Here is a 13,745-nt window from a genome sequence, read left to right as displayed (position 1 = left end):
CGCCTGGAGAGTTGCATAGACATGGATAGCTTAAGAGGAATGTAGAACACCTTAAAATCCCCTGAAGATTAGTTAGCGCTTGCAAACAGATAAAAACTCCCAGATGTCGGATCAGGCAGGCACGTAGTTCATAATTTATAGTCAGACGCGCATATGCCCATTAAACCAAAGCCACAAAACAAAAAATCAGATAACTCCTAAAAAGATTCATAAATGTATCAAGTAGCAGAACCACATATTATTATCATTGATGAAGTGAAAGACTACATCGACATTTAAGCAAATACATAAAATCATCCCAGTTCTCATTACAGCTGCAAACAAGAAAATACGTACAATGGTGTTTCCTCAGCTCCCAAATGGCCCTCAAAGCCAATCCTGCTGCTGCAACTTCAAAGGCAAATAAACCTCAGATAAATACTGAAACCCAAACGAACTCAGAGCCTGAATCTCAGCTTTCTGTTTAGTCTTCACCATCAAACTCAACTCCTCAACCCACCCTGGATTCTTCTTCACGAAATCCTCCTCCAACAAATCCTTCCCAGTCTTGATATCCTGCTCAGTCATCGGCAACCTACATTGCTCAGGTATCTTATACTTGTCCAAATCACTAGGCCTAATCCCCAGCCATTTAATATCCGGTGTGGTCAAATTCGCACTATCATAAGACATATTCTTCGACCCACAACCATAAACAGATAAAATCTTCAACCCATATGGATCACTATCAACTAATGCCAAAACCGGCAGCTTCAATTCGGTCTTCATTTTCCTTAAAAAAAGCCTTGTAGCCACATCCGGCTGCCCTTTCGCAGTCACAATAATACATGGAAAACGATTGTAAAACCTATCCTCAGCTAACCTCATATATGCAGCATCCTTCTCAACTAACAAAATAAATAATGCATCACTCTGCATATCCCCAACTCTATCAATATTCGGTGGAATCGCTTTCCCTCCCATTCCCATTTTAGTGCAATCAATCATATCCCCGTTATCACTAAAAATCAATCTCCCAACAACCACCCCCTTCTCCGCCGCAATCACGTTAAGAGAAGACCTAGTACACCCAAGCATACACGAAACATCATCAAGAACTGCGTCAGACTGTGTCTGATCCTGAAACAACTTCACATCAGTGTAAAACAAATCTCGCTTTGTAACATGAATGCCTTTTAGAGAAAGCTGGTGGATTAAGGAAAGGATCCTTGCAGTTATTGTGCATTTGCGGACTGATGAAATGTTAGCGAAAGGGCGGAGGGTATTTTTGTCTTTTAAGACAATGCGGTCGAGTTCCGGGACATAGAGTTGGTTAGTGGCAGCCCGTGAGGGGACATTGAAGGAGAAGCCCTTACCGGAGAGAATTGATTGGACGATGGAGATGGTTAAGGCTTCGATCTCAGATTGGACAGAGGTAAGGGAAAGGTCGGTGACTTCTCGACAGCTAGAAGAGAGTGATAGGTCGGAGAGAGTGAGGGGTTTTGAAGAGGAGGCGGATGCAGTGGAGATTACGAGGGATTGTAGAGTTTGGAGGATTACAGAGTCGGGTTTTAGGAGGTTTTTGAAGAGGAGTTCGGTGGTGGAGTCTGGGTCGGGTTGGCGGCGTTTTCTGGATTTGGTGGAGGTGCTGTCGGCCATTTTGGTGGGGAGGCGGGAAATGGGTTTTTCCCTGATTGTCTCTCTAACTTATTAGGGCTTGCGAAATGTAAGAAAGCAGACAAAAAAGCGAAGTGGATGCAGTTTGAACGACACCGTTTTGTTGCTTATTCATGATACATTCCAGATAATTGGCCCGGCTGCGATTCAAATAAAAAAATTTCTAAACAAAAAGATAAAAAAAGTTGAGCCATTACTAACATCTAGAAACAAGAAAAATTTTAAGCATTAAATAAAAATTTAATATCTATATTTAATAAGATAAATCAAGGATTATATTCGTCACATTCTAACAATAAATAAAAATTAAGTTATAAAGTTGAAAAATAGACATGAAAGAAGAGTGTTTTCTTAATATTTTGTAATTTAATTGCATGGCACTAATATATTTCTTACAGAAAGAGTAAGGCTTAAGTTCTCCTGAAACAAAATATTTTACTAGTAAAAATCTTTATTTTCTTATTAAAAAAAACAAATCAAACATTTTTTATATATTATTTATTTAATAGAAACTAAAAACATTCCGAAGATATACAAACAAAAATCTAAACGATTAATAAAGAGAAAATAGATATTTCTTTAACTTAAACTTCTTTATCTCAATAATACCCTTAATTTTTTTTGGAAAATTTCTACCACAATATTTGTTTCTTATGTAACATTCTATCGTTACTCCAACATCCATTTTTAATTCTAAAAGAATAGCATTCTAAAAATTTTAATGCAAATATAGAAAATAAAACAACGATGGTGTGTTATTGCAAGGCTTTTTAAAAATGTCATTAAATATGGTTTAACTGATCAACCTTAAAATTTTTTAATTTGAGTTCTTGTCTAATTTAGATTTTAAAATAAACCGTGAAAGGTGTCATACACTAATTTTAGACGCTTATAAACTTTTTGAATTTCTAAAAAAAAAAGTGTTGCTTTTAGATAAAAAATCAATTTTTAAAAAAAAAAAATATTTTTGGGTCACAAGAAGGCATGAATGAATTTAATTTGCAGTTAGTTGGAAATTCATGTGGGCATGCAATTTGAGGTTTTATAAAAAATAATTAAGGGAAAAAAGGTCGACATTGATCACAATTGAATAAAATAGGACCAAGAACCAAATTTAAGAAAAGAGAGAAGTTTTAAAACCTAATTCAATTAATTAAGGGTTTAATTGAAAAAGAAAATGGAAAACTTGGGCAACAAACACAAGTGAAAAGCTAATGACTTAAATGTAGAAGGTAGAAAAGTTTAGGATCCTAGTTAATTTAATTAAAGGTCCAATTGATTAAAAGAATATGCAATTAGGGTCAATTTAGCTAAAATTAAAAGAATCAAATGTTCAAGAATAAAATCAGTCTTTTTGGTGATTTGAAAGTCAACATCCTACCATTTTCTCTTTCCTCGTTATTTTCCAATGATTTTCTCTCTCCCCTTAACATTTAGGGACTAAAATGTAAAAAAAAAATAAAGTTTAAAATGAAAATATGAGCTACCAAACAATAGCTAAACTGAAACTTCATGGAGCAATTTTAAGTTTTCCATGCCACCATCCAAATGGATCCTATTTTGCATTTTGTTGTTAAATTTTTGTTGTTTTTTTAACTATAAATAAAGTTTATTTTGCAAGATTAATCTTTAGTTCATCTCTATAATACTCCTTGATATTTTATTTATGCAAGAGAAGGAAAATTAGAAGAAATAGCAATATATAAAACCATGTGAATGTAACTTAGAAAATAGAAAGGTGAAATTATAATTAAAAAAGCTTAATTATCGAAATTAAAAAAAAAATTGCACTATTCAAATATAAACAATGCCATTTGTTTTAGGTAATACCAGTCATGTTTCCCGCACTCTGCTGCATGTATGGATTTAAGGTGCTAGTAACATTATTATGAGCATTTTTTAGCAACAAGTGCAAATTCACAAAATACAAAATTGAATTGATCAAAACTTGAATTAACTAAAAATATTTCATAAATCGATATTGGCCAAACTTTTTTTAAAAAAAAAATCATTGATGTTTTATTAAATGTAAAAAAATAGGCATGTTATGTTAAACTCTTTGACAATGTCACTAAACTTGGACAAATAAGTTAACATTGAAATTCATTCCCTGACTCTTTACCTAGCCTAAGTATCAAATTAAATCATGTGAAAATTACCATGATGACTCTTTAACAAGTGCAGAGGTGACTAAACAACTAGTGAAAATGCATTTTTTTTCTTTAAAAAAAATTTCAGGATGACATTATTTCTTTTTAATGTTGCAATTGTGGCATATGATATTGCCTTAGTCAACCTAGGTTAATTGCAAAATTAACAACCAAGTCATGAAGATGACTACAATGCACTAATCTAATTGACGAGTTGTCTCTTTCTTTTCCTTTCCTTTTTTTTTTCCCCTGTTTGGCTTTTATTTGGGCATGAATGAGGTGACATTAAGAACTTAATTGAAAAGTAATTAGAGAATCATGGACTACATTAGAATAAAAGGATTGGATCACATGGGATAAATTTCAGGACTCAATTGAAAAGTTGTTATAAAATCAAGGACAAAATTGAACTAAAGAGATAAAAATAAGCTGGCACGTGTATTACACATGCCAACATGTTAAAGGTGTCACTACACTTAGGGTGGCCTTTACGACTTTCTCCGACCTCTAAAGGTGATTTTTCATGATGTTGCTGGAATCATCTCATCGTTGCTATTTTTATAAGGAGACACAAGTTTGAGATGGAGTTTCGGTGTGGCTTCAATAAGTATTTCTTCTTCTCTTTTTCTCTTCTTTTTTATCTCCACCCTTCCCTCATTTTCCGCATATGAAATTTCTTCTCCTTTCCTTCATGGATGAAAAAGGGTTGGGTTTTTTTTTGCTAATCTTCAATTATAGCCCTTATAGTTCTAATCGTTTAAAAAATGAAAAATTAGAACAAGGTTCTTATGAAATTGAGCAACAACTCAATGGTAAGATTTTTTTTAAATCAGCAAGAACCCTACATCAAGTTTATCAAAATAAACCAATAAGACCAATCTCAAATAAAATTAGTTTAGTGGCATTTCCACAATTTTCATTCAACTTATTACTTATTGAATAACTGGAATTCTGTTTTGCTCACGCTTGCCTTTTTATTTTTACTAACATCTTATATGCTTAATAAAGATTAAAAAAAAATAGCAAGATAATGTCTCCATCAAATCCATGCAAGTTTTTAAGTGGGATGATACTATCATATCAATAATTTGACATGTAATTTTGTTCATAATATTTATCATCAATGTTCCATTTTTATGATTAGTTTAGAGTTCAAGGGAGGTTTAATTAAGAAGGAAGAAAAGGAAACAAAGTGTGGCCTTAGACTAGGCTGATTTTTTATTTTATTGATGACAAAATTATAATCTATTGGTTAAACTATTCATAATAGTTGCTTTAAAGGAATGTAAATGGTTCTACTTTTTCTAATTTGTAAAATCAATTGAGGGTAAATTAAGAAATCTTTCTGCTTGAGATATTTTTCTAATAATATAATATAGTGATAATAGGTAAACTAAATAAATAAATAATATACACAAATATTAGATAGAAGTTCTCGTTCTATGACAATTCTCAAAACTTAATTGAGAAAGAATTAGTCTCATCATATTCTTCTATGAAAATTCTCAATAAATATGCTAAGTTGTATCTGGGTATAATGAATGAAGGCTAGGGGAAGTTCTCTCCAGCTGGCCAACATACAAATTTATTATAAAATGGTAACATTTTTTATGGCCTATATGATTGATCCTAGAAATGGTTCATGATGGTCTTACTTGTGAGTTTGATGAGCTTGCATGGCTCTTTGAAATTATCCCAACATATTTTCAGGGTTGTTTGTTTTTGTGATTGAAAGTGAATTTCATGATTATTTTTATTTTATTTTTTTTGCTTGAAATTATTTTTTTATGTTTTTACATTGTTTTCATGTGCTGATATCAAAAATTATTTTTTAAAAATAAATATATATATATATATATATATATATATTATTTTCTTGTATTCCTAAGCAAAAAATATTTTTAAAAGTAACCGCTACTATACTCTCACGTTTTTAATTTGACAACATACTGGTCAATGAAAGTAGTAGTTCATGCTTGTTAAATTAGATTGGCATTACTATTCAAAATCATGTCCATCTCTAGGGGTCTAAGATCATGTTTGATATTGTAATATAAATTATTTTTTAAAATGTTTTTCACTTAAAAATACATTGAAATAATATTTTTTTTTATTTTAAAAAACTCAGGATTTATGTCTTTTATTTGAGCAATGAAATCTCAAGTGGATTGTTGAGGTTGTGGTATGACTATTGAGGAACATATGACTTGAAGATTTTGTTTCATAGTCACAAGACAAACAAGTCGCTTGTTGATGGGATATTATATATTTATAGGCTAAAAAACCCCTGGTACTTAAGTTGTCATGCATCAATTTCCAAAGAAAGACTTCAATCTTAAAAGATACTAAACTTTTTCACAACAAAAAAGCAGTTAGAGACCACCTAGGAATATTATCCTGTCAATGGTTATACATCCAGATTTAATTTTGTAATCACCTGTTGTATCAAGATTCCAACATTGTTTACCTATCTGATCACACAATACGCAACTCTTGCGCCTACATATTATAGTTATTGAACCTTTTTTTGTATACAATTTCATCCATTTAAGTTATATTAGCATGTTTTATGTGTCCATTTTTTTTTTTTGTTTTGCATACTTTTGCAAAAGTGAAGTGTCAAATATTGTTAAATTAAAAATCAATTTTGAAAAATAGAATTTTTAGTTATAGTTAAAAGAAAAAAAAAAGGAAAATTATGCTGACTTTTCTATAGTTTAGTTATTTTTTTACCTCGCTTCTATTCTTTTAAAAATTATAGTTTATATCCTATGGTTCATAATTTCATAACAATTTACATTTGTGCGAAAAAAAAGTTAAAAAAAAAAGATTAAATTATTTACAAGATTACTATTATGTTTCAATTAATGAACAAAAAATCCTAGTAGTGTTAAAATTATAAAATTTCTATACAGTTAAAAATTTTCTTTTTATTATTTTTGGTGTCAAATTACAAAACTATCACAATTATAAGACTGCCCCTTTTGTTTTGATTTTTTATCAAACATGTGGTGTGCATTAACAAAACATCTAAAACTACTAGATTTTCATTTCAATCCTGCCAACTTTACATCTTAAAAATTGCAAAAACCTTGCCTACTAGACAACAATGCATTTTCTTTCTCTATTAAACAACAAAGGTTACCTAACTATTATAAACAAGTTCAAACAAAAATTTTGTTCTTCTCCATGAACAACGAGAATCAAGTATCAACTATATTAGTAACTTTGCACACCCTATTTCAAATAATGTTGGTCAGTATCAGTTGACTTTGGTGTTAGAAGAGAAATGATGTTCTCTTCATGTTCTTAGCTTGAAAGATAGTTAAGTGACGAAAAGGTATTTAGACACTCAAGGTCCCTAAGAAGTATGACAACACCCCGCATCTTTCTTGTTGAATTGCTTTGGCCTTCTATTATAAGTGAATGAAATTTTTAATTAAGTGTGTGTGTTTATGTTCGTGCTGGGGGGTAACATAAGCCAGGGAAAGAAACAACATACTTAAATTTACTCCTTATCTAAGAAATTTAGGTTTAGCAGTAAACATTTCAATCCTCGTAAACATATTTCCTCGATCCATAGATAAATTGGATTTTGATAAATATTTAAATAGAATTTAGATTTTCAAATTCTTATGTGCAAGATAATATCATTATCAGGGATAAAAACTTACAAACAAGGATAAAATGACTAAACAAAGGAAGGTCAGGGTAACTTTTCTAAAAATAAATTGAAAGAACAAGGACTAAAAAAACAAAGCATGTTGTTGAAGAGGCATGAAAAACTTTAGTTTGGTCCTTGAAGTTTTAGGTTTTTGTATTTTGATACTAATTTTTTTTTTCATGTTTTTGTCTATTCATGTTGAAATATGAGAGAGAAAGTCATAGAAAAATAAGAAAAGAAAAAAAGAGGTTGTTCAAGCACATCCCAACCAGGAAATAGATTGATGTTGATGTTAATAATTTGTTTTTGCTAGAGGAGTTCAATAAAGAGTGTTTTTCTTTAACCATACAAAAAAAAAATATTAATTGTATTTGAGTGAGAGATATAAGGATTTTATTTTCTCTTCAAGGAGTTTGATGTAAATTTTTTTTCACATGACTGCATTTAATTGATTTATTTTTTTATTAGCTTTACTTTGTTGGTTTTGGTAGGAATAGCATTTTTGAAAGAAAAAATACATTTTAGTATTTTGTTCAACACTTCCTTGGAGCATTTAAAACAAGCATTGAAAAGCCAAATTTTTTTTAAAAAAAACTTTCCATTTAACACACCCTTAATTTGCTATAACCATTTTTCACCATGTATTGAGTGTATTTTTACAAACTTTCTATACTTACATGCGTGCATGATTGGATATCCAGGTTTTGTAATATCAAAGAGATCAGCAATGCAAGCCATATCATATAAGGTGCCTTGAAAGATTTCACGTAGTGATGCAAATAAATAATATTTGTAATCAACTCTCATGGGCGTAGCTTAACTGGTCAGACCCTAAGTTTGCTCCATAAAGATCACCAGTTCGAATCTCACAAACCTCAGTACCACTAAAGGATTACATGGTTGTTAACTTTAAAGTCGGTGAGATTAGTTGAGGTGCACGCAAGCTAACCCGGACACCCATATTAATAATAAAAATTATTTGTAATCACAGAAACAAGCTTCTCCATGTTAGATGTTAGTGATATTTAGCTTTTGAAATGCCAAAAATATCAATCTATTTAAAATTCCAAGAACTACTAATAGGCTCATGATATAATGGTAAGGGTATCATTCATCCATGATCTTGGAAGAAACTTGTGATCCCATTTTTAAACTCTAGAGAATGAGGGATCAAAGTATCTCCGATATGTTATTTAGAAGAGCTAAATTAGTAATATAATTTTTTTAAAATGTAAATATAATTATTTTTATGTGTATTTTAATAATAAAGAGCTATTTAGAAGAGCTAATGAGGTGTTTAGAAGTGTGTTAACAGTTGTTTTTCATTCGAAAATGCATCAAAATATTTTTTTTATTTTTTAAAAATTATTTTTGACATCAGCATATTAAAATGATCTGAAAACACTAAAAATATATTATTTTAAAGCAAAATTTTTTTTTTTAATTTTTTCAAAAATGCTTTTGAAACGCAAAAACAAACAGGGCCTAAATGTATTTTAATGTATTTGATACACAACTATTATAACAACCCGATATGACTCGATTGATTTGACAGATCTATAAGAAACCTGAACAATTCTTATTTAATCTAATATTAAAAAATAAAATTTAAAAAAAATCAATTAAAAAAGATTAAAAAATTGACTCGAGTCAATCCAAGTAAACTCATCAAACCCATAACACGGTTACAAGACCAAAATAATTTCGTAAAAAATAATCTAAAAAATAATGTATTTTTTAAAAAAAAACATTAAAGAAAAAAAATAGTAAAAAAGTTATTGTAATGAATAGTATTTAATATTTTTAAAAATATATAAAAATAATATTTTTGTAAGACAAATGATATAATAATATTTACGCAGCACTCCCTTTAACTTTGTAAAACAAATATTAAAAAGCCAAAGTAATATATATTTTTTTATTTTTAGCTTTTCATTTAGCATTTCCTGCTCTTGTTACATAAAATATAAATAAGAAAAAAATTTCTAAGATAATAAAGATTACTAATCTAAAAATATTTTAAATAACATGATTAAATTCAATTCTACAATTTAATATTTTATTCTAAATATAAAATTATAATAAAGTTATTAATTTAATTCAAATCACGTAAAAAATTAAAAACAAATCATATATTTGGCTCCAAACATCATAAGAGATCGGATATAAATATATATTTCACTCAACCCTCCTCTCACTTCAAAACCCTAGAGCACAAACTATCCCTCCCCCCATTTCTCTCACGAACACACACCCCCACACCGCCAAATGGCCGCCGCCGCCCGCCCCCTTGTCTCCGTACAGCCTCTACCCGCGTCCCTCAATGACATGGCCACTGATTCTGTCACAACCGTGGCTCTCCCCGATGTCATGAAGGCCTCAATCAGACCAGACATCGTCAATTTTGTCCACTCCAACATCTCCAAGAACAGCCGTCAACCTTACGCGGTCTCAAAGAAGGCCGGCCACCAGACCTCAGCCGAATCTTGGGGTACCGGTCGTGCCGTTTCTCGTATCCCCCGTGTTTCTGGTGGTGGAACTCACCGTGCTGGTCAGGGAGCTTTTGGAAACATGTGCCGTGGTGGACGCATGTTTGCTCCTACCAAGACCTGGCGCCGCTGGCACAGGAAGATTAACGTCAACCAAAAGCGATACGCTGTCGTATCAGCTATTGCTGCCTCTGCTGTTCCTTCTTTGGTAATGGCACGCGGTCACCGGGTGGAGTCAGTCCCTGAGATGCCTCTGGTTATCTCTGATTCGGCCGAGAGCATTGAAAAAACATCCACTGCTATTAAGGTGCTGAAGGAAATCGGTGCTTATCCAGATGCCGAGAAGGCCAAGGATTCTCAAGCGATCCGGGCAGGAAAGGGAAAAATGAGGAACAGGAGGTACATTTCCCGCAAGGGACCCCTGATTGTGTATGGAACTGAAGGTGCCAAGTTGGTGAAGGCCTTCCGTAATATTCCGGGAGTGGAGGTGGCTAACGTTGAGAGGCTGAACTTGTTGAGGCTGGCTCCCGGAGGTCATCTTGGAAGGTTTGTGATCTGGACAAAATCAGCTATCGAGAAGCTTGATTCAATATATGGGACTTTCGATAAGTCTTCCGAGAAGAAGAAGGGTTATGTGCTGCCTAGGACCAAGATGGTGAATGCTGATTTGGCTAGGATCATCAACTCTGACGAGGTTCAGAGCGTTGTGAATCCAATCAAGAAGGAGGTGAAGAGGGCGCCTTTGAAGAAGAACCCATTGAAGAACTTGAACGTGATGCTGAAATTGAATCCGTATGCTAAGACTGCTAGGAGGATGGCCCTTCTGGCTGAAGCAGAGCGCGTGAAGGCCAAGAAGGAGAAGCTCGACAGGAAGAGGAAACCTGTGTCGAAGGTATATCGGCTATCTATCTGTTTTTTTCTGCTTGAGAGTGATATATTGTTAATAGCTATATGTTGCGATTGTGAAATGATTAGGTGGTTGCTTTTGTATGCTTTGGTATTGTGGATGGAAGCTGTTGAATGTGATTTTTTTTTTTTTTTGTGTATTAAGAATGTCAGAATAATGTGGTGTAGTCGTATAGAGTATAGACTACTGTCAGAACAATTTGGTGGAGTTTTGTACACCGCTAAGCTTTCAGAGCATTGCTATGTTCATCAATTATTACGCTATACCAAATCTAATCTCTATTATACTATAGGTTTTGCCACTGACAGCAAATAGTTCTTTGTTTTGTTGGAGTGTCTTGCACTTGTCTACTTCTTTATTAACAATGTTTCTTTTCTTATGAAACCAATAGGAGGAGCTAGCTGCTGCTAAAGCTGCAGGAAAGGCTTGGTACAAGACCATGATTTCTGACAGCGATTACACCGAGTTCGAGAATTTCACCAAGTGGCTTGGTGTCTCCCAGTGATTTATTTCTGTTTTTAGAGAGGAGTTTTGCTTATTCACTTGATTATGTTGTCAACTTTTGTTTTGCTATTGTACATGTAGGAGGGGATGTTGGGTATTGTGTAGCCTCTCTTCCAATCCCATTCTTCTATTTTGCTAGGTCAAAGAATTTCTATTCCAATCAGAAATGAATGGAACAATTTATTACCTCACTTGTGTGTTTTATTTGAATTGCTTGCTTTAATGTACCGTATGCTTTCTATTCCTGCTCGGTGAATTTGCAGAGAGCTTAATGTCATGTATTATGAATTTGTAGTTTAATCAATTTGATATATAGTTATTGGAAACAGAGAAATTGGACATTAATTATTTTGGTGATCGAGCAAATGAAAAGGGTTTGATGGTAAGATTATCGTTGCTTTTATTAAAAGCAAGCAATTCGAATAAAAAAGAGATATAGAGGGGTTGAAGTGTAGTTGTTGCAACTTTTAGCGATACGTATAAGTTATAACTCCACCTTCTGCTATTATGTTATTTCACCATTTTTTCAGAAGTCATATTCGTCGAATCTCTTGATTTCTTTACAATGACCAAGTTTACAGGTTCTCTTTTTTAAAAAAAAAAAGTTGAATGGAAGCTTAGCTCATGAACTTCCTAAATATTCCCATAAGCACATGTAATCATTTCAATGAGATCTGGATTCGAAGAAGTCTATGAATTCCTTGACAGTCACCAAGTCTGTAGCTTTTATTTGGTAAAATCGTTGTTTATAACAAGTGCCCACCTCATTTCAAACTTCAACTTTTTTTCATCCTCCATTGATGTCATTAAAAATGGATAAAGATCCAGCCTTTCTTGATGTGGCACTGCACTGACAAACAAAGAAGCTGGAGGCTTGATTAGATTTTTGTTTTTGTGCTATTGAATGATTTTGGATTTGGAAGTTAGCTGATTTTTCGACAGTTAAATGTCATACTTGATTCAAATTTTCAACTGGGGTTGTCTTCTTTGAATTTAACTCAACCTGCATCACTTTTCTGGTGGATCATATCTATGCATTCAACAAAGACTTTGAATCCTTCCCTGCTTGGAATAATTGATTTTGATTTTTGCTGGATCCTGTTCCTCGGTGATATCTAAAATAGTTTATTACATGTTTGCAGAGACACTACGCAGTTTTGTAGGCTCTAGGTCTGGATGAAGATGACATGCCAGAAATCAATGAAGAAACCCTTCCTGATGAAGAGGCCATGGCTAGGTAAGGACAAATTTTAACTTCATATGTTTTGCTGCATCCACCATTCTTTCATTATCCGCCCTTCATGTGGATCTTAACACGTCTACTTCACAAATTTTCACATTTACGGTCCACAGGCTAGGAGTTGTTGAAGCAGTTGAAAAGTTCAAGCTTCCTGTCTATGGAGACAATGACGATGAGGAAAGTGCCATTGGCAATGGAAAAGCAAGCAATGCCTCCAAAAAACGTAAACCAGTTGCTGAAAATACAGCTATGGAGTCTGCAAAATCTTACTGTTCTTGCAAACTAATAGCGACACCAAGTGCGTCTAAGCTGTTTCTTTTGACATGCAGATATCTGAATTGCATATCACTCGCTAATTTTTTGTTGATTGCAAGATGTTAAAATAGGAGTGATCTATCTTTGCTAACCGAGTTCTACTCAAAACTCGGAAGATATGGAAAATAACATTTTCCTTGGAATAATATTTTGGTAGCTGGCCCCTTTGAGAGAAGATAATAATAGGGTTTCTAGCCTATTTGGTTTCATGAAAGGAAGTGACCCTGTGCTCTTATGATTGATTTAAAAGTTTCAAGTAAATTAGGATAATCTCTATTTTGTGTTATGCTGGCATAACCTCATTATTGGAATGTCCTTTTTTTCTCTCATTTATCCAACTCTTCAGTCCTTTTAGTTACGAGAAGAGAGAAAATACAATGAGGGAAAATCTGAATCATAAAAGCATCTCCAACCGAGCAATTAAAAGAATAAGTAAAAGAAAAAAAATGTAACTTTTATGTTTCTTTTTAAACACTCCAATCGATGAGCCAAATGAGCAGTTAAAATAGCTGTTCAATATAGAAAGTGTCATTTCTATGTTTTTCTACAGTAAAAGGTAAAAGTAAATAACAATACTGGTTATTATTTTTTTCATTTGGTTTATATCCGTTGGTCAACGTTTTTATTTTGTATTCGTCAGCCAACATTTGTTTTTTTCTTTTAAAAACAGAATAAACAGAAGAAAGAAAACAATATTTAATTTTTTTTTCTTTTAAAAGCAGAACAAAAGGAAGAAAACTTATATGCAGATTTCAAAACCTTGCATTATGCCTCACCCTTCTCTCTAATTTAGAAAAACAAGAATCAATTGTCCCCTGGT

At 32.6% G+C, this 13,745-nt stretch overlaps 2 protein-coding genes across 2 annotated transcripts; one reads left to right on the top strand and one right to left on the bottom strand.

Moving 5' to 3' along the window:
• Nucleotides 1–214: 214 nt before the first annotated feature.
• LOC118048539 (DNA topoisomerase 6 subunit A) lies at nt 215–1,705 on the bottom strand. Its single transcript, XM_035058287.2, has one exon. It carries the CDS (start codon nt 1,636–1,638, stop codon nt 367–369), a length of 1,272 nt encoding a protein of 423 aa, XP_034914178.1. The 5' UTR covers nt 1,639–1,705; the 3' UTR covers nt 215–366.
• Nucleotides 1,706–9,650: 7,945 nt separating this feature from the next.
• LOC118048541 (large ribosomal subunit protein uL4) lies at nt 9,651–11,561 on the top strand. The gene is made up of 2 exons (XM_035058290.2): nt 9,651–10,851; nt 11,258–11,561. The coding sequence occupies exons 1-2, from the start codon at nt 9,739–9,741 to the stop codon at nt 11,369–11,371; spliced, it is 1,227 nt and encodes a 408-aa protein (XP_034914181.1). The 5' UTR covers nt 9,651–9,738; the 3' UTR covers nt 11,372–11,561.
• Nucleotides 11,562–13,745: the final 2,184 nt, after the last annotated feature.

Source organism: Populus alba, chromosome 6, assembly GCF_005239225.2.
Source record: "Populus alba chromosome 6, ASM523922v2, whole genome shotgun sequence".
Classification (NCBI taxonomy): Eukaryota; Viridiplantae; Streptophyta; class Magnoliopsida; order Malpighiales; family Salicaceae; genus Populus; species Populus alba.
This window is presented reverse-complemented; position numbering and strand designations above follow the sequence as displayed.

Coding starts and splice junctions, on each gene's coding strand:
- LOC118048539 (XM_035058287.2), bottom strand. CDS start 1,638: ATGGCCGACAGCACCTCCACCAAATCCAGAAAACGCCGCCAACCCGAC.
- LOC118048541 (XM_035058290.2), top strand. CDS start 9,739: ATGGCCGCCGCCGCCCGCCCCCTTGTCTCCGTACAGCCTCTACCCGCG. Junction 10,852..11,257: donor AGAGGAAACCTGTGTCGAAG/GTATATCGGCTA, acceptor TGAAACCAATAG/GAGGAGCTAGCTGCTGCTAA.